Genomic DNA, 21,538 nt, shown 5'->3' on the forward strand with positions numbered 1-21,538 from the left:
TACAGCCGACCCCCCACCAACAAAGTCAACCACGCTGCACCTCCAACTCGCATCTAATTTGTCTCTCCTCTCACGCCCTGGTCAACAACATCTTTTTGGGGCACAATGCCATAAGGTAACAAAGATTGCAATAGGAACAAAAAGTAGATTATGATAATCAGAAAGCTGTGACTAACATTCCTGCCAGCCATTGGCTTGTTCAATGCAGAGATGGTCTAGCAGTGTATCTTTCACTTTCATCTCTTTAAATCTCCGCCCTTAGCGATTTCGCTCCCGTTAATCGTTCACACCCGGGCTGTTCCTTGCCCTTGTTCTGTTCGTACCTTGACCTTGAGACCCCAGGGCCCTCTTTTTATTTTTTCTGTCTGCCCATTCCCTGTCAGTGACAAGCCAAGCACCGATTTCATTGATTGACTGACATACGCGGAACGGACTCTGGTTGACGGGAGGCGCCTGCACCTTCCACAGCCAACGGCGCAGACGGGAAGACTGGGCAATTACTAACCTTGGGAAGGTACCTACCTCCTGTATCTGGAAAGAAACACAACCTCCACTTCTCCTACTTTACTTCTCCCTCTCCCCTACCTTCCGTCTCTATCCCTTTCCTCCCCTTCATCCTCATCCTGCTCCTCAGTCGCAAGGAGTACCACTGGTTGTGAGAGACTCAACAACCAGACACAATAATCTCGCTTGATTGTGAGCTCCAACTCGACTTGCGGCGCGGTTCATCCCAACGACTGGACTGATTCGATTCCTTACCGTCACATATCACCACCCTCAACAAAATGGAGGCCGTCAACGCTACGTCCAGCGGCTTCTCGTCCGTTCTGGCCGGCACCAAATACGCCAATGTTGCTCTTCCTCCTCAGGTCGAATATGTTATCGAAGCTGTTTCGAATGCCGGCGTCTGGACTTGGGTATTCACTTTCATCGCTCTTTGCGTTGCGTATGATCAGAGTATGTTATTCAGTCACCAGGTAATACAAGGCGCATTACTAAACAGAGCTCTCAAACAGTTGCCTACATCATCAGGAAAGGTCCTATTGAGGGCCCGGCTATGAAACTTCCCTTCATCGGCCCATTCCTCGACTCTATGGATCCTCGATTCGATGGTTATCATGCTAAGTGGAGCAGCGGCCCCCTGAGCTGTGTTTCTATCTTCCACAAGTAAGTACTGAACGAGCGATTCAACATGGCGGAACGGCCATATTGACCTTGAGTTGCTAGGTTCGTCGTTATTGCCTCCACTCGTGACATGGCTCGCAAGGTCTTTAACTCACCCGCCTATGTCAAGCCCACTGTTGTCGACGTTGCTCCTAAGCTTCTTGGACACGACAACTGGGTGTTCCTCGACGGAAAGGCTCACGTTGATTTCCGCAAGGGCCTTAACGGTCTCTTCACCCGCAAGGCCCTGGAGAGCTATCTGCCTGGCCAGGAGGAGGCTTACAACACTTACTTCAAGCATTTCCTCAAGATGACCAAGGATGCCGGCGGCAAGCCTGTCCCTTTCATGCACGAGTTCCGCGAGGTCATGTGCGCTGTCTCTTGCCGCACCTTTGTTGGTCACTACATCTCCGACGAGGCTGTCACGAAGATCGCCGAGGATTACTATCTCATCACTGCTGCTCTCGAGCTTGTCAATCTTCCCGTTATCCTTCCTTATACCAAGTCTTGGTATGGCAAGAAGGCCGCTGATATGGTTCTGGCCGAATTTTCTAAGTGTGCCGCCAAGAGCAAGGTTCGCATGGCCGCTGGTGGTGAAGTTACCTGCATCATGGACGCCTGGGTTTTGTCAATGATCCAGTCTGAGCGCTGGCGTGAGGCCGAGGAGAAGGGCGAGGGACACACCGTCGAGAAGCCCACTCCTCTTCTCCGCATGTTCAACGATTACGAAATCTCTCAGACCATCTTTACCTTCCTCTTCGCTTCTCAGGATGCCACCAGCAGCGCCGCTACTTGGCTCTTCCAGGCTACCGCCCAGCGACCTGATGTCCTCGACCGTGTCCGAGAGGAGAACATCAAGGTCCGCAACGGTGACCCTAACGCGCCTATCACCATGGATCAGCTCGAATCTCTTACCTACACCCGCGCTGTTGTCCGAGAGCTTCTTCGATGGCGCCCTCCTGTCATCATGGTTCCCTACGTCACCAAGAAGGCCTTCCCCCTGACCGAGAACTACACCGTTCCCAAGGGTAAGTTGAGAAACTTCCAATCGCATTTTTGATCGCCGTTATACTGACTCGAATCCTCAATAGGCTCAATGTTGATCCCCACCACTTTCATGGCTCTCCACGATCCTGAAGTCTATGACAACCCTAGCCACTTCGACCCCGAACGATACTACAGCGGCGATGCTGAGGAGAAGGGTTCCAAGAACTACTTAGTTTTTGGTACTGGACCTCACTACTGCCTTGGACAGGTGTACGCTCAGCTGAACCTGGCTCTCATGATCGGAAAGGCTTCAGTCATGCTTGACTGGAAGCACCACGCAACCCCTAAGTCTGAGGAGATCAAGGTCTTTGCTACTATTTTCCCAATGGTACGTACTTGTTACAGGGCAATAAAATGCAATAATGACTGACTTTGAAATAGGACGACTGCCCCCTCACCTTCGAGGAGAGGAAGTGGTAAACGGTACGGAGGAACTTGGTCGACACTAGGTTAAATGCAGACCGTTCGACACGATTCGGGCATCCCTGATGCACAGGGCAGTGCGGTTGCAGCCCAAGTGTGTCTGATGAGGGAGGCCGAAAGAATGATCGAGGAAGATGGCTGTGAATGGCCTAAGCTTCCAATGAAGATAAAACAAGAGATCAACTGTTGGCATATGATAAGCTACAGGAAACTTCTCTGGAGATGAAGCTTGAAGAGCCGGCAAAACAGCCCAATATGGATGGAAAGGACAATCATGATGGATAACAGTTTTAATACCTATTCTCGGTGTATATAATTGGCTGCCCGAGGGCATTTGGGACCGCAAGGTCATAGAGATGATTGCCATGATTGGAAGTGGCATTTGGACAGCGAATAGCAAAAGATTTCCAAAACAGAACAGATGACCGAGTTGGGTGAAGTGACTTGATGTTGGCTATAACTTAGGTCAGCATGAGAGGGATTCATGATGGCCATCCTATATGCGTGTTAAAAGTTAGTTTTGATGTAACAGCCATCACTTTGAGGGTTTGAATAGTAAGGCCGCGTCTTGTTGATTTTTCAGTATCGGTTCCTTGATTTAATTAGTTAGTAGTGATTCCGAAGCGTCTGTTTATTCATTACTTCTGTAACATCATGGCATTCATTTGATCGTGTCTTGCATCACCCTGGCCCCAGCTTCTTAGTCAGTCGCCTTAGCTCGGTATAGTCCACGATTCGCCGTCTTGAACCTCAATTCACATTTCCCATCTCGATATTTTCTAGGGAGTAAACGTCTCTACCTTAATAAAGAATGGCGTCTCGTCGCGCTCTCTTCTCGTCAGCCTTGCGCGCATCCGCTGCCATCCAACCTGCGCGACCAATCTTTATAATTGCAGCACGCTCGATAAGCCCCTCGCTACCGTCCCGAGCTTTTGCGCCCTTTCCATCTACTAAAAGCTATGCTACCAAAGCCCAAACCAAAACAAAATCGATAGACGACAATGCCCCGCCGGACCCCAAACCATGGAGCTTTGAAGATATAAAGAACCATGTTGAGAAATCTGACCCGGGCAATGTAATCCTCATCGGTACGTTCACCTCTACGCATGCTGGGAACTCGGGTTAACAAGCGCAACAGACGTCCGAGAACCAGTCGAGCTTTTCGAGACGGGCAAGATCCCCGGTGCGATCAACATTCCTATCACATCGGCAGCCCAGAGCTTCCATATTTCTGACGAGGATTTTGAGGACATGTACGGCTTCCAGAGACCAGCAAAGAACAAGGAGCTTGTGTTTTATTGCAAAGCAGGAGTGCGTGCGAGGGCGGCTGCGCAACTGGCTCATTATGCTGGCTGGGACAAGATCGGCGACTATGCGGGCAGCTGGCTGGATTGGGAAGCCCAGAAAGGACCAGTTGAGAAGGTTAAGAAACGATATTGAACAGACAGAGCTTGCTGAAAGGCAGACATTCATTGTCAGAATGATTGGTCAAATAAATGCGCCTTCTAACTTTATTGTACAAACAATTCCCAAAGATCTGCTTCCCCAGAGACTCCTTTCGGCTATACCCCAACTGCAATTGAGGCCTAGGAATACACATTCTCTTTACGCGTCATTCAGTTCCTTACTTCTATCTCTTGGTTCTAATCGATTTGCCACCACCACTTAGAACATGCGGCTATCTTTACCCTGGTCCGGTTTGCTGGCCACGGGGCTACCGTGAGCAAAGAAAAGGATCTTGATCGCAAGAGCCAGACCAGCGTGTAGCAGTACCACAACGACAAGCAGGACCTTGCTGACCTGGCGATCTGTGGCGCTAAGCACGGGGTAAAGGTTTCGCAGCAAGAACGCAACCGAGATTCCGAAACCAACACCGACAAAGACCCAGTTGAGTATGGAGATAGGTGACGAGCTGATAAGGGCAACGGGGACCCAGATCAGGTTGGAGTAGCCGTACAGAGCCCAACACTCGAGGAGATTGGCAGATTCGCTGCCGAAGTAACGGAGGGCGAGGAAGAGAGCCATAGGAATGAAGAGAGTATAGCCATAGATGAGGCCAGCGGCGCCTGTTTGTCATGTGAGTGCGTAAATCCCAGCCAATATCACATGAGACATACCACTTAGTAGCTTGAAGTCATAGAGGAATGGCCCCTTGCCGGTATCCGACATATACTGGCTGATAGTGCCGCCCAGGAAAAGGATCAAAATGACCGTCGTGGCGATCCAGAAGGGTCCGTAAAGATCAGGGTTGCCCTCAAGAACGTCGAGGAAGTTGGCCCTGGGAAACAGTGCAGCCCAGCATCGGGACAGAACAGCTGAAGTATCGACATCGAAGAATTGCGCATAAAAGTTCATGCTCCACAGGAAGCGCTTGGATGAGCCGGAGCCGGTCGAGGCCGTTGCAGGTGGAGGAAGACCACCGCCACTGGAGGGAGGTTTGCGGGTGTTGGGGTTTGTATCATTGAAGTTGGACGTATGGAACTCGAGGTCTTCTTGAAGATCGGTATGTCCGAGGTCGCCCTGAGCATCATATCAGTTTAGTCAAAGAGACATTGTGTCAAGATGTTGGGGACCGCAGCTTTGAGCTTGTAAGGATAGCTAGCTAGAGGGGCCATGACATACCTCATCGTCAACATCGACGACGGCGTCGTAGCCGGAACCAGACATGGTGAAGTTGTGTAGATAGCTCTGAAAGGACAAAAAGAACGGCTCGTTTGCAGTTGATGAATGGGTTTGGTGAAAACGAACAGCAGTGACAAAGTCACAAGGGAGAGTAAAGTTGCGGTGCTCCTACTGGTCGCTGTCAGCTTCTAATTGGGACAGTTTGGCAGTTGTCGTAATTCAGGAGCACGCGCACCGTGTCAAGCGCAGAACCGAGGATTAACCGGCGCTTCATGATTGTCGGCTTTAGTCCTATCGAGATTCGAGCTCAGGGAGGATTATCAGTGGGTGTGAAACAACCCTGTAAGCCATCGCAATGGATATTTAGTGAATTGGAGAAGCGCTGCATTTCATGGCAAAGTTAACAGAGGAATGCTCCGTAGGTTGAGAATCAATTTTCAGGAGCCTTGCAAGCTAATAGTTGTATCGCTAACATCATAGCTGACCCCAAGATTGCCCACAGTCGCTCATTTCTATGCACATAACCATTTCGAAGCGTGAATGCTTTTATTTCTTTTGAAGGGGTCTGGCCGGAACACCTCGCGGCACGGCACATCGTCAATATGGGCATCATCTAGAATGTATTGCCTGAGCTGCACATGCTAATGTAAAAACAACCAGCCTCGTATGAACAAAAGAAAAGAAGCTCTCCTCTGTCCTTGCCATCGACCCCCAAATGCCAAATCCCAGACGCCACATCCATGGAGTAATCGTTTATTTGAGCTTCTTCTTGGGTCGGAGCTGGTTGGTGTGTCCACACTTGCGCTTGCGGCAGTTGGTGGCACGGGGAGGGAGACGAGCCTGTTGATGCTTGTTAGAATCCGGTGCGATGCACACGGCAGGGTCGACGTACGTAGCACTTGCGGCAGATCATCTTGTCGCAGTTGAACTTGGAGGCAAGGGCCTTGAGCGAGGGCTCAATGATACCACCACGGAGACGGAGGACGAGGTGAAGGGTGGACTCCTGTACAAGGCGTAAGTTTATGTTCCCAGCATTTCCCAATAATCTTCCTGCGAATGCAATCGCAACCGCATTTCAAATCCCAGCACGCACCTTCTGGATGTTGTAGTCGGAGAGAGTTCGGCCATCCTCGAGCTGCTTACCAGCGAAAATCAGTCGCTGTTGGTCAGGGGGGATGCCCTCCTTGTCCTGGATCTTGGACTTGACATTGTCGATGGTGTCCGAGGACTCGACCTCGAGGGTGATGGTCTTGCCCGTCAGGGTCTTCACGAAACTGGGCGGTTCTGTTAGTACGCAACGGAAAGAGGCTATTTTGGTCGATTTTTCACAATCGGTGGGCTCGAGCTTACATCTGCACTACATGGAGAGTCAGTATTTACGCCTATTGAAGTTATTTGCGGCTTTAGTTAGGGGTATACTCACTCTTTACTGATTTTTGTGACGTGACGATGTGAGGATTGGAAAGCCGGGCTTCGTTCTGCGCGCAATATTGGTGGGGCGAACAAGTTCAAAAAGGAAGGAAAGCCCTAAGGTTGGAACTGATCACGTGCTGGCTCCTGCCCACCAGAAACGTTTCCTGTGAGGCGAAGGGGGGAGTGGATCCAACACCTTACATGTACTTTAGTTACCCATATTATCATGCCCTGATTTACGTAGAAGCTTAAGGGTATTAGATGTAAGTCATATATGGCATCATTCATTATCGGCCATGTTATTGATATAATCATATAACTTCCTCTTCATGCCCTTCTTCTCGGCGTCTCTTCAATTGCCATGAGATCATCTTCTGCTCCAACATGTAGACTGCTTGCACTATTTCATCAAGCGAAAGGCCTGATATGTGACCTTGACGATTGATTAGCTCGAGAGATTATATGAAAAGGGCGTGATAACTTACCAGCAGCTTTGTACAATGCCTGCGCTGTCTCTGTAAGGTCCTCAACCGAACGGAACGTTTCATAACTTGGTTCTGCCAGTGTTTCCCCGTCTTGTTCTGACCCCTCTTCCCCTTTTACTGTAATTGCTTGACCAAGGATCTTCCGCATCTTGTGGTCATTATTTTGTTCAGTGTTTTCTCTTGTAGGAGCCTCTGGAGGAGGAGCCTTCTCTGATGGAAAGAACCTGGTGATTTCCGAATCATCTTTTATTTATTAGTATTGTTTTGATGCGCTGACATAAACTCACTCTTCCTGTCGATGGTGCTCGCAATATGAGCAAAGTACTGGTCAAGCTCTTCTGTCGTCATTGAAGTAACTTGGTCAGCGGTAGCTTGATCGAAGCTGGGCTCCTTCCCAGGTGTTTGAGATGCTTCTGTTAATTCTTGGGCGCCTTTGAGCCATATTATCCAGTCGAACTTGATACTCTGCTCTGTGGTAGCGGCGCGAAGAAAAGGGGCGTGTTGTCCTAACGGAAAGCACAGCTTTGCTGCAACCACAATAGCTGACATGAGCAAGATCTCGGGATAGTCTATATGAAATCGCCGTGACTGCTCCATGGGCAACTGAAAAGAGAAATTCATCACCGATAGTATGCTTCTTGCTGTGATGAGCGTTTCCACTAGAACAGTCAGCCAATACAGGAGGGGTATGCCTCTTGAGAGCACTTGCCTGGTAAAGTGAGTTGCCTGACAAAGTGCACAATGGTTGGTGTATCACTGATAGCTGGGAAAATCATTCCATAGTTGTGATGATATGAGAGTGCGAGATCTAGCACAGCATTGTGCATGTCGATGCCTCTGAGAGACGAGCGCAGGGGTAATTTGAGGGCCCTAGTATAAGCAGATGGCAGTCGATCTTGCATTTCTTCGGGAAGATCGTAGTACTGATATATGTTAGCTGAGATGATAAGCTCTTCAAGGCTGACTTACAGATCGTTTATAAGGCATTCGTCTTGAATTGGCCCAGGCGCAAAGCTCCCCAATCGTGGTAGGTATCCTGAGCAACAAGCATCCAAGATAGCACAAGGCCAGGGTTTCAATCATTCTCGGCACAGGCCAATCTGGGTTGTCCTCTGGATTCCAGCTACGAGCTCTTATGCCCTGCATCTTTGGCGTATCATCTTTTTCTGTGCCTGTAGGCTGCGAACTGAATGTCGCAAGGCCATCGCCCGTTTGTTGTGTTTCCTCCTCAGCCAGGAGAGCCCCAGAGCCTCGAATACGAAGATCCCACAGATCGCGCACGACAGTCTCAAGCTCTTCTCGATGACCTTTGCTCTGAACGAGCCAAAGGAGCTGCCGCCTCAGCACTAGTTGTAGACACTCGAGAAATAGATTCTTGCCTGCTTGCCCTGTGAGGTGGCGTAGCTCTTTTTCCTTGACCTCCTTGTCTTTCTTTGTCTTTTTACCAAGCTGACCAGCATCGACATCATCACCAATGTCGAATTGAATGAATCCCTAATATGATTTTCAGTCCAGAGTCTTCGAGGGTGTAATGTAAGACACACACCTCAACCTGATGTCCGTTGGAGCAGAAGCGCAGACCATTCTCCAAATACCATCTTCGAGCACCACATTCTGGACATCTCTCCCCACGAGGAAACTTGCGAAGATCTCGCCTCTCATCCATAATCCGCACTGATTATGGCATTTCGTATTTGCTTCCGTTGTTGTCTTTGCTACTAGCCTGCAAGCTCCGTTCTTATGGGTTTGCGACGGTCTAAAAAAAAGTGGTTGGAGCTAAAAATACATCTGTAGGTACTTTGCCCATGTGTATGTGTCGGATCCTGTAGTGCACTTTGTAGCGAGCAAAATCATGGTATTGTATGCACAATTATAGCTGTATAGTCATCCAAATCGAATTATCTGTTACTTCAACTCACAGGGTTGCGGTGTCTGGGTCGTGTAACAATAAATGTAGGTTTGTACTATAGGTCCCAACATATGTTCGTCCATACAATACCTTACTGTCTCGTCCTACACAATGCATTCGTATTAAGCAGATGTTACCGCAGTGCCCAAGGACTTGACAGAATTCACGTCACTCAATATCAATAAGTCTTAATCAACTCCAAAGCTCTCCCATTTTTTTCTTCATAAAATTGCCGCTACGTATCGTGACATGATGGCATGTGCAGCGTGTGAGCTAGGAACAAAGGAAAACATTTTGTGAGCCCGAAGCCCGGGTGCTCAGAATTGCCGTATATCATAACTGGCAGGCAATCCTGTCCAGATAGAGTCCTTCTGCGCAATGCCCAATCCATGGCCCATGAGTATTGATGCGCCAAACATTCATCAAAACAAAAATCCCCAGCCCAGATCATCTTTCAATGCGGAGCTCAGAGGCCAAGTGCCATTTAAAAGAGGGTGCGGATCAAAGGTTAGGCGATCTAACCCTGGTTGGGGGCCTCCTTGGCTTCCATAGCGCACTCCTCGCCCATGGAGGTGAGAACGATAACGTCTGAGAGGCATGGTTAGGCAATTCGTCGAATAAAGACTACAAAAGCAACTTACTGGTGTCCTTCTCCTCCTCCTTGAAGAGCTTGGTGATCTTCTGGCCAACCTCGTTGTCGGGAAGAGGAACATCGTCCTTGGTGTCACCGTCATCGGTCATGAGAGAGAGGAAACCGTCGTCGGAGATGTCGAGCTTGAATGCATGTTAGTTGAGCTGGTGGCGGAAATGACCGGGGGTCTGCTCTTCTGAGGAGAGGGGTTGTTCCTCTGTGGAGCGGGGCAAGGGTTCACACACCAGCTGGTACTCGCGACGAGAGACGTTGGGGACGTCCATGTTGTGAGTAGAGGGAGAAAGATCCTCGTACTTCTTGCCAGTGAAGATGTCGGTAGCAACGAGATGGACCTTGGCGTGACCGTGCTTTCCGGTCTTGGAGGTGGACATGTCGACGATCTTGCAAGGGCGGTTCTTGATCACGACGAAACCGTTCTTACGCAGAGCAGAGCACTGCATAGGGTAGGTAAGAGAGGCACCGGCATCGGCCGAATCGAAGGTCATCTCATGCTGTACCAGGTGAAAAGGAGCAATTAGCAAAATTCTTGATAGATAGGAACATAATATGATGGTGATGGCTATTTTGATGGCTTGTGAAGCTCGATTCAATAATTCAAATGGCAGTATTGTATCGTGGGGCATAGGTCATAATGCGGGGTGTCAATCTCCAGGCGAAAAATGGGCGCAAGGGCAGATTTCGTGGGCGCGTGCGCCTGGGACTCGACAGAAGCAGCAGCAGCAGGAGCAAGTAAACTCACCTCAGCATCGTTGGGGGCGGCCATTTTGACGGTATTGACAAGAAGTCGAGTTCTTTGAGGAGAAAGGAGTGAGGTTGAGGAGGAGAGGAGAAAAAAAGCTGAGAGTGGTGCTTAATAGTGGGATGGAGAAGAGAAGAAGGAGGAGAGGGCCAAACTCGGAAAAAAGAGATGGAGGGGGCAAAGAAAAAGGTGCGAGGCCCTCGACAAGTTTTTTTTCTCAAGTCTTTGATTGGTGTAAATGGGCGAAGCAGTGGACACTATTTTCAGGCGGTAGTTTTCACTTTCATAGGTCCTGTGGATGGACGGACGCTGCCGGTGGATATGGTAGACCAGCTATGCCCAGCTGGCACAGGTAGAAATTAATGAGCACATGCGGTTCTAGCTCTCGTGAAGCCTGTAAGCACTCCAAGGCGTTCCAGCCTTTGTACTTCTTTCCAGAGGCCCAGAGGGGGGCCGGTCCATCAAGATGGACCCTCGACATTGCCCCTCGCTCGTGAGCTAGAGGCTAGGTAGGTACTGTACCTACTCGACCCCTCCCTCTCCCAGAGCTGTATTGTACCATACCAGTGGAGGGGTTATTGCTTACAGGGCCTCGAGAGCATCTGTTCCGCTGCAGCAAAAAAAGAAAACTTAATAAAACTGAGCGGGGTGGAGCGGGAAGCCACCAGGAAGTGTTAATTGATGGCAGCTTTAGGTTATCGCCTTGACGATCGGTCATCTCAAGCAAAGCTCGAGTTGGCGGGGTCAATATGACAGAGTAAACACTGCTCTGACCATTCAAATGCCAGAATGTCATTTTTATTCTGGGTCGAATATTCAATCTCAGACTGAAATTCCAACCTCTGCCAACGGAACTCAAAGCGAGGTGGTCTGAAGGTCACGAGAGTATTCTAGGCATTTCAAGAAGCAGTTTGACACGCAGGTTCCCAAGACATCAATGCGTCAAGGTGTCAAAGCCTGCAGGGGGTTGGTTATTGATGCTAAACCTCAGGACTCAATGGCTGAAATGCAACTGCTCACGCGGGGAGCAATCGATCTAATGTTTTTTGTTCCGGGCGCTTGCTTCCAGGTTCCCCTCCCAAACCTGAGTGGCCATTGGTGCCCAAGACCTGCGTGTCTCAGCAAAAAGGTCCTGGTGAAATGCAAGCAACTCTTGCAAGCATGGAGTAAGGCATGGACGGACATCGATCGCACAATGAAAGCAATCACTTTTATTATCGGCAGACCGATGGCTACCTTGTCCCTACAGCGTAGGTACCTATGTATCAGGTACCAAGCGAGCCATACCAAGGTAAGTATCGGACTGCAAGCTGCAGCTTTACCCATTCTTCCACTGTTTGCTCTTCTGTGCATCTCCTGTTGAGGCCGATTTCCGATTTAAGAATGAGGGGACCTGGGAGCCAAATACGTAGGCCCTGGTTCGTTATGCTAACCTTAAGGACGAATCACCAGACTACAATGTTTTTGTAGTCCCCTGGTGCATTTCTTATGCTTCTCCTCAAGGCGATTGTTGTTTCGATGTGGTCAAGTGAGTTCGCATTTAACCCCACCAGGTAGACTATCGGCTAGCCAAGATTCTGTGTCTTTGAGAGAGCCCCACACAGCCACACAAGGCTGGGGTTAAAGTCCCCAGATCGTAATGTCCAATCAGGTTTCACTCGACACCTTCAATTCCATGGCTGTCTAACAGCCTCGCGTTGCAAGCTGGCCAAGCTGACCCTTTCGCGCCCAGCTTAGCTTCACTGATAGCTTGATAATTGTTATCCACCAACGCATTCGACTTCGACAACTTTTATCATGATATTGCCTACGACTCTCGAATCCGCGAATTAATCTTCATATACCGAATCCTGCCTGTCCTACTCTCCCGGCATGTGGCTCGACCGACTGGCGGGAGGCCCGGCCAGCAGTCCTGGACCCTCTACGCCTCAACCCGGTAGCAGAGTATATCCTAAAAGGACTTCGAGCACTCTGAGCCCATATGTCACATCTCAGCGCCCTGGTATATCTCCACGAGGCTCCTCGCTATCACTCGTTTCCAATGATTCCACCTCCTCACTCCTTTCGTCTTCGCGAAGGCCTAATGGCTCCAACTTGAGGCAGGCCTCAACAATAGACACGGGACCTGATTCTTTGGAGGTGCTAGAGACTTTACTAGCAGGCTTTTCGAGTGACCGCGAACAGGCCGATGAGAAAACTGCCATTAATGAGGACGATATCAACTTCGAGGCTGTATTTGGGGGATTGTCATTAAAGGAGCTTGCCACGTCCGAACCTCCTGATACAACCACAGTCAGCAACCGCAAGCCAAAAACGGCAGAAGAGAGTCCGTTTATCGCAACATATACCCCTTTGACCCTACAATTAACACATCACAGGCGAGAATGATAGAACCAAACTCGAAGATCTTCACCAGTCGATAGAAGCATGTGACGATGTACTCAATTCAGTTGAGATCAACCTTGCCAACTTCCGTAATGACCTTGCCATGGTATCCGCAGACATCGAATCTTTGCAAACCCGATCGGCAGCCTTGAATAGGAGATTGGAAAATCGGAAACAAGTTGAGAAGGCACTGGGGCCTCTGGTAGAAGAGCTAAGCTTACCGCCTGAAGTTATCTCCAAGATCTCTGAGGGGCACATCGATGAGATGTGGGCCAAGATGCTCGCCGAACTGGATCGCAGGTCGACCCAATTCAAAAAGAAGTCCGAAACTCAAACTAGTAATGCGGCAAAGGATCTCGAACCGATTCTTGACAAGCTCACTTTCAAGGTATGTGCATTTTGCTACGCTACTGTCGGGATCTCAACTAACCCCCTAGGCAATCGAGCGCATACGAGACTTCATCGTGGCTCAGATCAAAGCACTGCGATCACCGCATATCAATGCCCAGATCATCCAGCAACAAAGTTTCCTTCGATACAAAGATCTTTACACATTCCTACACAAACATCATCCGACTCTCGCACATGAGATCGCCCTCGCATACATGAACACTATGCGATGGTACTACCTTAATCAGTTTTCCCGGTATGAGAAGGCTCTCGGAAAAATCAAGCTTCACATAATGGACAAAAACGACACTCTTGGCCACGAAGATGCGACCCGCAAGGCTACTGTTCTTTCGAGCAACAGGGCACCAGGCCCTCCTCATGATGCATTCAATCTTGGCCGGCGCATTGATCTCCTGAAAACCAACAACCAAACGGCACTCTCCTCATATCTCGCCGAAGAAGACCAAACAACTCACTACCTGGAAGTGCCCTTCCGCAACTTCAACCTGGCACTTATTGACAATGCCACGGCAGAATATACGTTCATGGCCACATTTTTCTCTCCCGCATTGTCCTACAGCCAGATTTCAAAGAACTTCAACTATGTCTTCGAGGCTACCTTCGAACTCGGCAGAACCCTTTCTAGGACTCTGATAGGGGATACATACGATGCGCTCGGCCTTCTCCTTTGTATCCGGTTGAATCAGCATTTTGCTTTTGAGCTCCAGCGCCGAAAGGTACCTGCTGTGGATGGCTACATCAATGCGACGACCATGCTCCTGTGGCCCCGTCTTCAGGTCATAATGGATCGTCACTGCGATTCTGTGCGCCACCTCAGCAATGCTGTGCCCGCCAAACCGAGCCGCGCCGAAGCTGCTAAACTGTCTGCGGCACCTCATGTTGTGACCCAGCGTTTCGGGCAGCTGTTGCACGGCTTATTAGCCCTCAGCACTGATGCTGGTGATGATGAACCTGTTGTGTCCAGCCTGCGCCGCTTGCGCTCCGAAGTGGAGACCTTTCTTACTCGTCATGCTGAGCTCTTCGGTGACAAGCGTAAGAGTGGGCGCTTCTTTTATAACAACTACTCACTTATCCTCACCATTATCAGCGATGCGAACGGCAAGCTTGCTGATGAGCAGCAGGAGCATTTTGAAGAACTGAAGACTCAGTACCAAGAGACGTCCTAGAAAAGTGTCTCATCTGGATATAAAATTGTTGGGACACAGGAAGGGTAATTCAGGGGAAATTATGGCATTCTCATATCTTCCCTTGGGTGTAACTACGTGTATATTCTTTTGCATGGCGTCTCGGTGAAGGTTATCTGTGGGTCTTGTTGCTAAACAGAGCTTTGAACGAACGAAGTGTTATCTATGCCATTCTAGCGTGAGGTAAATCATTCTATCTGCCAACTTTGACAACAAATATGCCTACCTTGAGCAATCTACCTGAGAAGTTATCTTGTGAGTGGGGACTTTGGTGTCTATCGAGAGAAGATTGAGGCAATGCGATGGACGAGTATTGGATTGCGGCGAAGGTAGAAAGCCAGAGCTCCCACGACAAGAGCCATACCAACGGTCTTGACTGGGCGGCGGTAACGCCAGAGGGCCAACTTGATGTGATCCCGCATTTCTTGCCAATGAAGTTCGTTGACCTGCTTCTCGAAAAGCTCTGAGCCCTCTTCCATGGTCTGTTTCGCACAGGTTTCGATATCTCGGGCTGTCTTTAGAGCACTGAAATTAGAGATGTGTCGCCAGTAGCTGAGAGTCTCAGGAGGATGCTGCCCAAAGAGGGTGGCTGATTTTATGATAAGCTCGTCCAGGTCCATTTTTGTTGGGACCTTGCCCAAAATGACATGCAGCATATCGGGCTCGTCTATCTCAAAGATCTCGTTTCGACGGTCAAGAATGATCTGCGCAAACACGTAGACTGTAAATACAGGCTCACGGGCGAGGAAGACGTCGAACAATCTGGCGATGTCTTGATAGGTCTCGATGTTATGGGCATACATGGTCAGGGTTCCTGCTAAAGCATAGAAGGGTTCAACGTCTGCAAGATGCCGTCGGAGCTTGGGATCAGCAGCATGGAGAATGTCCGGCAGAAGACGGAGTTGAGCAGTTGTTGGCCCAAAACTAGGCAACATAAAGTCCCGTATCCTCAGGACGGACAGGCGCGCGAGAACACGAGCTCTCCATGCGGGTGCCAGCACCAGCAGTAGAACCTGGGAAATGTCGTGATAGCCCTGGAAGTAGCACAGATAAGGGTAACGACGTAGGACCTCGGTGATGAGGGATGAGAGTTCTAACTTGCGGAGTCTCAACTCTGCGTCGGATTGGTCTGGTACTGCATTAGCTCTCACGATGTCTTGGACGTGAGGAGGGATTGAGAAATACTGTCTGGGTAGTAGATGAACGAGCGATTGACATCGAGCTGGACCTGATCCTCGTCTTTATGGCGGGGCAATTGCTTCCACGCGTTGGAATCTTCTTGAGCCAATGCAAGATCAGGATCATCTTTTTCGTCAGAGGAAGCATCGAGGCCTAGTAAGATGGGCCCTGTGAGATGGTGTCAGTCAATGAAACAGGGTGTATACACGGACGGTAACAACGAACATGCTTGTCTTCGCAATGCATCCGACAGGAATCCACCATGAGCTTCAGCAAGTGACCGGAGACGGCTAATGTCTCTCCATGTGCATGCTTCGACGATATCTGCAGCTTTAGCATGAGAGAGCATGTCCGGTTCCTGCGATATCTCCATGCTGGTGTTGGCATTGGCATTGGCATTGGCATTGGCATTGCTGCTGGTGCGACTGAAGGACAAGGGCGATTTATTATCGCTATCCTTCAGACTATCCATGACTGGCTCGATAGACAGAAAAAAGGAATTTGAAATCAGGATGCGATGAAGCGAATCGATGAGAAGGTAAGATAGTATCAGGTGCTTGCCATGACCAAGGTCGAGGGAACCAACCAGCTCAGGAACAAAACAACTGGTTCTTGTTCCCTTGCTAGCTCCTGAAAAGCCTATTGGCCAAATGACTCTTCTGCTGTCTTTGTTGCCGATTATGTTTGTATTGCAAGGGAGTTGTAGTGGGTGATTCGTGTCACTTGCTGGATGAAGATCACCTATAGCAAGCGTAAATAACGGGAGGTATGAGAGTTGCTTTGCTGTTTACCTACTTAGGTAGGACAGTAAAGTTGATCCCTGTTTATGGCCTGAGGTCTGATTGATTCAGATTTGATACAGAGCTACCTACCTACCACCTAGGGGCCATGTATCCACTCCAACCACCCTAGACTTGATCAGTGGCCCCCACGTCCACCACCCAGTTGTTGGTAGCAGCCGTATTTACTTTTAGCACACTTGCTTCTCTATTCTATATTGTTGCTTGAAATCTTTTGTTGGTTTAGCAGTGTGGCTATGACTTGTCATCACCATTTTCTTTCGTTGTGTTTGTACCGTACACGGTTGTTCAGGCTCCAAAGACACAAGACACCATGGGCCGCAACTTACCTCAACGTGCACTGACATATGTCGCCTTTACACCCTGTGACTATGCGCAAACAGACATCAAGCTTCAACCTCGATCCAGGCCAAGCAATGACACAGCGGACTGCTCATTCGATCGATTGTTTTGATAGTCTGGAGATGCAGTTGTCCACAGCCCTTCACTCTTGACCTGAGGGCTACCTTGCTATTCGACCCTTGACCTGGTATCTACATTAATTCCCCGATGGCAGATCTGGTGATGCTGGCGCATGTGTAAATGCTTATTTGTTATGGTCATTTATTGTCTGAGACAGTAAAAGGCAAGTTCTGATTATCAACTAACAAACAGCCGATTTAGACATGGCAATTTTTGTATCATGGTCGCACCTTTGGTAACCAGCTTGCTAATCGTTTCTGTTTACCATGTACAGAGTACGGATAGAGCCATCATTAACAGAGTGAAGATATGCACGGGACAGTCACTCGCTCGCTAGTTAACGTTAGAGCTGGCCCTCGTATGGCCAAATGGATCTGGAAGCCTCCGACAACTTTCTACAAAACATTGTGAGCCACATTTTACAGGGCCAGGACCAACAAACAACTTCTCCTGGAGCTACAGACAAAGGTTGACTCGCGCGATCTGTGGTGGCCTCAAGACCGCTACCTAAACTCGAGTCATCTGCTGTAGTAAGGTAGTTGCCAGCTTGGTGCTTTCCCTAGCTGGAGTGGAGTTGATGATTGAAGTGTCCGGAGTACGGATAGAAGTGCCATGGGGAGAAAATGAAGTGGATCACAAATCCCTGCTCAGATCAGTCCCACTAGTACAGCTTAATGATAAGTTTGGATTTTGAGAGCCGAAAATGACTGACTACTAGACTACCAGACTACCTACCTTAGCCTAAGGTAGCTGGAGAGCAAGAAAGTTTTTAGACATGAAGCTGTCGCGATAAAATAAGCTAGTCTATAAGACCATGAGATTTATGCAAGACTTGTCTGACTATTTTTATCACTCAGAGCATATGGCATGCGTTTTTTTGCTCCCCCAGGCTAGCTAATGACTGATCCCTGAGCGACGACTCCGTAAAAGACCAAGGATTGCTTGTGTTACCTTGCTTTTCAACTCTAAGCTTTCTGCCGCCGATCTCCTTCCCAAGGGGTTGAAATATGCGACAGACTGCGTCGTCTTGGCATACGAATTTTTATTATCCTCATGATAGGAGATATGCGAGTTAGGGTAGCAATTGCAGTTGGTGCTAGAGTGCCACGAGGGAGACTGGCCGCCTTCGAGATGGCAAAAGCCCAAGAATAGCTCGTTCTCGAGATACATTTGAAGGTCCCTGAACGCCGAGGCCTCTCTACCTATCGAACGGCATCAATAAAGAAAAGCACAAAGCCATTTGATCGATTGACTGGCCAAACGTCATTGTGACCGAGTTCGTGCCCACTTGATCCTCAGGCAGCTAATTCAAGTCGGTGTGACAAAAGGGCAGAAGGGCATACATACTCTGTCTCGTGTGAGGATGGTGGTGACAAAAGTAAAGGGACGAAAGCTGAGACACTTGGCTGGTCTAGGCTCGGTCTAATGGCTGCTGGAATTCCCACAGTCGTTCTTCTGAACGATTTAATGGTTTCGGAAACGTCAAGAGCCGGTAAGGATGAGAATGTGAATAGACTATGCCGTTGGCTGAAGTGGAGCGAAGTCTCATGTACTAGACTAGGTTGTCTGCGGTCAGTCCAGCTCAAGAAGCTCAGCTAGAGCTAGCTTCGTCACTAGCCGATCGGTAGGAAATGACAAAGCTGACAAGAAAGATAGTCGAGATAGTGCATCCCCTAAATTACTAGTTATCCGTGATTTCCTACACGTAGGTAGTACGTAATTCGGGTAGCGACTTCCTCTACTAATCGAACTGCAACACAACGCAACACAACGCAATACAACAAAAAAGCCGGTGTGAGTCGACAGCCAACCACATGAGGTGTGGTTGACACCCGTTTGACCTAACAAGAGCCGCTCGAGTTACCGACCCCCTGGTTCTCGGGCGCCTCTTGCTGAGTTTTGGAGTGCTCGAGTGCTCATCAGAACCGAGCTGATGAGCCGTGGCCGACTACCGTGTTGTAATTCTGCTGCATACCAAACTCTCAGGGTCATGCTTCAAGGCTGCTTTCTCAAGAATGTGCGGGTGTCCTATTCAAATAACAGGGATCGGCCGAATCAAGAAGGATTGTTCGAGGATTCTTTACAGCTTCTTGAGATCAAAGCCTCTTCCCTGTGATGTCGGGTATCAGATCGTCATCATTGACGAACATGGTACGTTATGTGCAGGGATCTAGGGTTGAACATATGCTGTATGTACAAAAATGGTTTATTCTTTGGCTGAATCGTACGGAGTAGTCAAGATTGGTTCTGAGAGGGGGATTATCAAGCCCCTGGTGTTGGTTCCATGAAGCAGCCCTCTACTCCGTACTGAGGCGGAAAATTCTTTCCAATCGCAGTGAATGGAGGAGGCTCCAAGCAGCTAAAGTTACCTGTTGGTTGCACACTACGATAGGTACAGACCAAAGCAGGCAGGTACCAAGGTAGGCAAGGCAGGCAGGCAACCATCAGTCGTATCCATCCAAGCCATCCTAGCCATCTTACCTGCCTTGCCAACTCAAGCAGTCAAGGTACTAGAGCTTTCATGGGAGTTACCTGTGGACTACCTGGTCTTTACCAGGGAGGAAATTGGTGTTCCAGGGCAATTCTGAGTAAGATACTGTGGACAGAGTCTTATGATATGCTTGAAGTTGCTGGCCTGGTTGGCATACGCAAGGTACCTAGGGTGAAACCGGGTTGTCCAACGATCATCACTCAAGGCAACTTGCAGCTGAACAAGGATCCATGGCGCGTCAAGCATCAAAATGCACTGCAATTGTTTGAATTTGACCTTTTTAGTGCTGGGGACCATGATTCTTTTGTGTCACTCGTTACACAGACGGAGTCTTGCAGGGACCCGACTGGCGCTAAAAATCTATCCGCCGCTCGAGATCTTACGGCAAAAATGGAAGTGGAGGGCAATCAAGCCAAGTGGAGTGGACCTCGGGCTTCCATATCGCTTCTTAAACTTTGATTCCCGTGGAGCCTCACACGCCTCGCCCCGAGTCTCTCTCTGTCCGTCTCTCTGTCTTACTCTCAGACCAGTCTGATTCTTATATCGAATCCACGCCCATGGTGGCTCTCATTCCAATTCCAACTCCGAGATTGATTCACCGATCCTTGGCTAGAAACGCCAATCACTACGAACAGGGCTTTTGTCTAACACGCTGCCCTGACTTGATCAATAATCGATCCATACTTGGAACAACTCACACCTCATTCTAATCTCCGCGGTGTCTCCAAGCACACACACACACACACACACACACACACACACACACAAACCCCGACAACTCATTGTTTCTCATTTTTCTAAACCTCCCAAACAAGCCTTTCTCGTCTCTTTAGCACCCTCGAGTGTTTGTTTGTCTGGTATCTTTTCGAGCTGAAAGTATCCGCACTTTCGATAAATACTGTATCGCAGATCAAGCCAGCTCACTTAAACCTCCTTGGCATCTCTTCCACCTGGATTCCATCCTTCAGGTAACTATCAGATACAAAAATCCCTTATACCGCAGCTAGCCCGCTGCCTAATAGAGGTTGAGACTTCGATCAAGCTTGTTCATCGACCATCCACCCCCTCTTCCATGACAGTCAGTCTTCTGCAACTGAATCGTCATTGTCGAAACCAAGAAACTGCTATTAGGCGTTAATCAGGCGGCCTCACATTGGCGTTAAACCAGCGCGAATATTTCTCCACTGGACCACGCCAGCATCAACACCAACAGACCAACAGACCAACATTTTACAGCAGCGAGACGCCTGACGCTTGAGTTCGCTCAATGCTTGCTTCCTCGATAATCTGACCTGTCTTACCTAATTGTACTTCGACTCGACATATTAGCCATCACTGAAACGTCACCAATGCCCTGCGTGGTATCCATCGCCTCATCGTTTTGACAGCCTCCTGTAACCACCACTCCCGCCTTTGGGACATCATCCGCCACCTATAGTTCAGTTTCTTATGCCATGAAGCAGACAGAATGGCTTTTCAGAGCAGCGTTCTTAGAGATGGCGAGTGGGTGACGCAGACTGTCAACTTTCAAGATGCTTTGAAAGCTTCTTCCACCACGGCCAAAGCTGCCGAAAATCCAAGTCTCAAGGCACCTGAGTGTGGAATACTCTCTAGGACTGTCATCGAGAGCCCTGTCGTTCATTGGATCCTCCCAGTTTGCTTACGATCGCTGTCTCACAACGATATCGCATTCATTGGCGTAAGTCTGTTGTTTCTTCCACAACCTTCACATCCAAGCCCCATATACTGGCATCATCCCCGGCTGTGGCCATTTAGACTGTGATCAGAGATGCCACGGAATTACACCTTGGGTTACTTGTTCATAAATGTCGGATCATAACTCGATGTTGCTCCTCAAACCCTTGTCTGTATACTGAGTTGTTGCTAACTAGCCCAGGACCGCTTCGTTCAAATCAGCGAACTCCGCGATGATGGACAAGTGCATGAGGTTATACGAAAAGCTGACTTTGGCACACGAATCCGAAATGCGATAGTTCTGGGGGCTCCGCCCAAGAGAGACATCCCTGGCGCAACCGCTGCTGCAACCAAGACCGAAGGTGCTGATGTTCCCATGAAAGATATTGCAGAGGCGAGCGAATGCAAAGAAGCCAAGAAGGCTAGGGAAGCCAGCGAAGCCAAAGAAGCCAAAAAAGCCAAAGAAGCCAAAGAAGC

General features: G+C 49.1%; 7 protein-coding genes across 7 annotated transcripts in view; 4 read left to right on the forward strand and 3 right to left on the reverse strand.

Annotated features, from left to right (window-relative positions):
• Positions 1-785: 785 nt before the first annotated feature.
• Positions 786-2,631, forward strand: FTJAE_5089 (C-22 sterol desaturase; the record flags this gene model as incomplete). The annotated part of the gene is made up of 5 exons (XM_037351560.1): positions 786-957; positions 1,017-1,167; positions 1,228-2,192; positions 2,256-2,539; positions 2,593-2,631. The coding sequence occupies 5 exons, from the start codon at positions 786-788 to the stop codon at positions 2,629-2,631; spliced, it is 1,611 nt and encodes a 536-aa protein (XP_037207835.1).
• An 814-nt stretch (positions 2,632-3,445) lies between these two features.
• Positions 3,446-4,074, forward strand: FTJAE_5090 (heat shock 67B2; the record flags this gene model as incomplete). Its single annotated transcript, XM_037351562.1, has 2 exons — positions 3,446-3,722; positions 3,773-4,074. 2 exons carry the CDS (start codon positions 3,446-3,448, stop codon positions 4,072-4,074), a joined length of 579 nt encoding a protein of 192 aa, XP_037207836.1.
• A 225-nt stretch (positions 4,075-4,299) lies between these two features.
• Positions 4,300-5,301, reverse strand: FTJAE_5091 (YIP5-like protein; the record flags this gene model as incomplete). Its single annotated transcript, XM_037351563.1, has 3 exons — positions 4,300-4,700; positions 4,752-5,154; positions 5,257-5,301. The coding sequence occupies 3 exons, from the start codon at positions 5,299-5,301 to the stop codon at positions 4,300-4,302; spliced, it is 849 nt and encodes a 282-aa protein (XP_037207837.1).
• Positions 5,302-6,009: 708 nt separating this feature from the next.
• On the reverse strand, positions 6,010-10,478 carry FTJAE_5092 (uncharacterized protein; the record flags this gene model as incomplete). The annotated part of the gene is made up of 14 exons (XM_037351564.1): positions 6,010-6,096; positions 6,149-6,259; positions 6,350-6,530; positions 6,607-6,613; positions 7,155-7,397; positions 7,442-7,723; positions 7,779-7,813; positions 7,860-8,077; positions 8,124-8,648; positions 8,701-8,828; positions 9,586-9,651; positions 9,705-9,837; positions 9,940-10,206; positions 10,455-10,478. The coding sequence occupies 14 exons, from the start codon at positions 10,476-10,478 to the stop codon at positions 6,010-6,012; spliced, it is 2,307 nt and encodes a 768-aa protein (XP_037207838.1).
• A 1,848-nt stretch (positions 10,479-12,326) lies between these two features.
• Positions 12,327-14,416, forward strand: FTJAE_5093 (SAC2; the record flags this gene model as incomplete). The annotated part of the gene is made up of 3 exons (XM_037351565.1): positions 12,327-12,780; positions 12,833-13,227; positions 13,277-14,416. The coding sequence occupies 3 exons, from the start codon at positions 12,327-12,329 to the stop codon at positions 14,414-14,416; spliced, it is 1,989 nt and encodes a 662-aa protein (XP_037207839.1).
• A 293-nt stretch (positions 14,417-14,709) lies between these two features.
• On the reverse strand, positions 14,710-16,085 carry FTJAE_5094 (TBC domain protein; the record flags this gene model as incomplete). Its single annotated transcript, XM_037351566.1, has 3 exons — positions 14,710-15,563; positions 15,620-15,781; positions 15,839-16,085. 3 exons carry the CDS (start codon positions 16,083-16,085, stop codon positions 14,710-14,712), a joined length of 1,263 nt encoding a protein of 420 aa, XP_037207840.1.
• A 4,749-nt stretch (positions 16,086-20,834) lies between these two features.
• Positions 20,835-21,538, forward strand: part of FTJAE_5095 (thermotolerance) — a gene marked incomplete at both ends in the record, with an annotated part of 4,560 nt that continues 3,856 nt past the window's right edge. Inside the window, 2 exons of the mRNA XM_037351567.1 lie at positions 20,835-21,065; positions 21,264-21,423. Of these exons, the coding sequence (XP_037207841.1) occupies positions 20,835-21,065; positions 21,264-21,423 (391 nt within the window). The remainder of the gene's footprint in view (positions 21,066-21,263; positions 21,424-21,538) is intronic.

The sequence above is a fragment of the Fusarium tjaetaba genome, assembly GCF_013396195.1.
Source record: "Fusarium tjaetaba strain NRRL 66243 chromosome Unknown NRRL66243_c0000095, whole genome shotgun sequence".
NCBI classification, from domain to species: Eukaryota; Fungi; Ascomycota; class Sordariomycetes; order Hypocreales; family Nectriaceae; genus Fusarium; species Fusarium tjaetaba.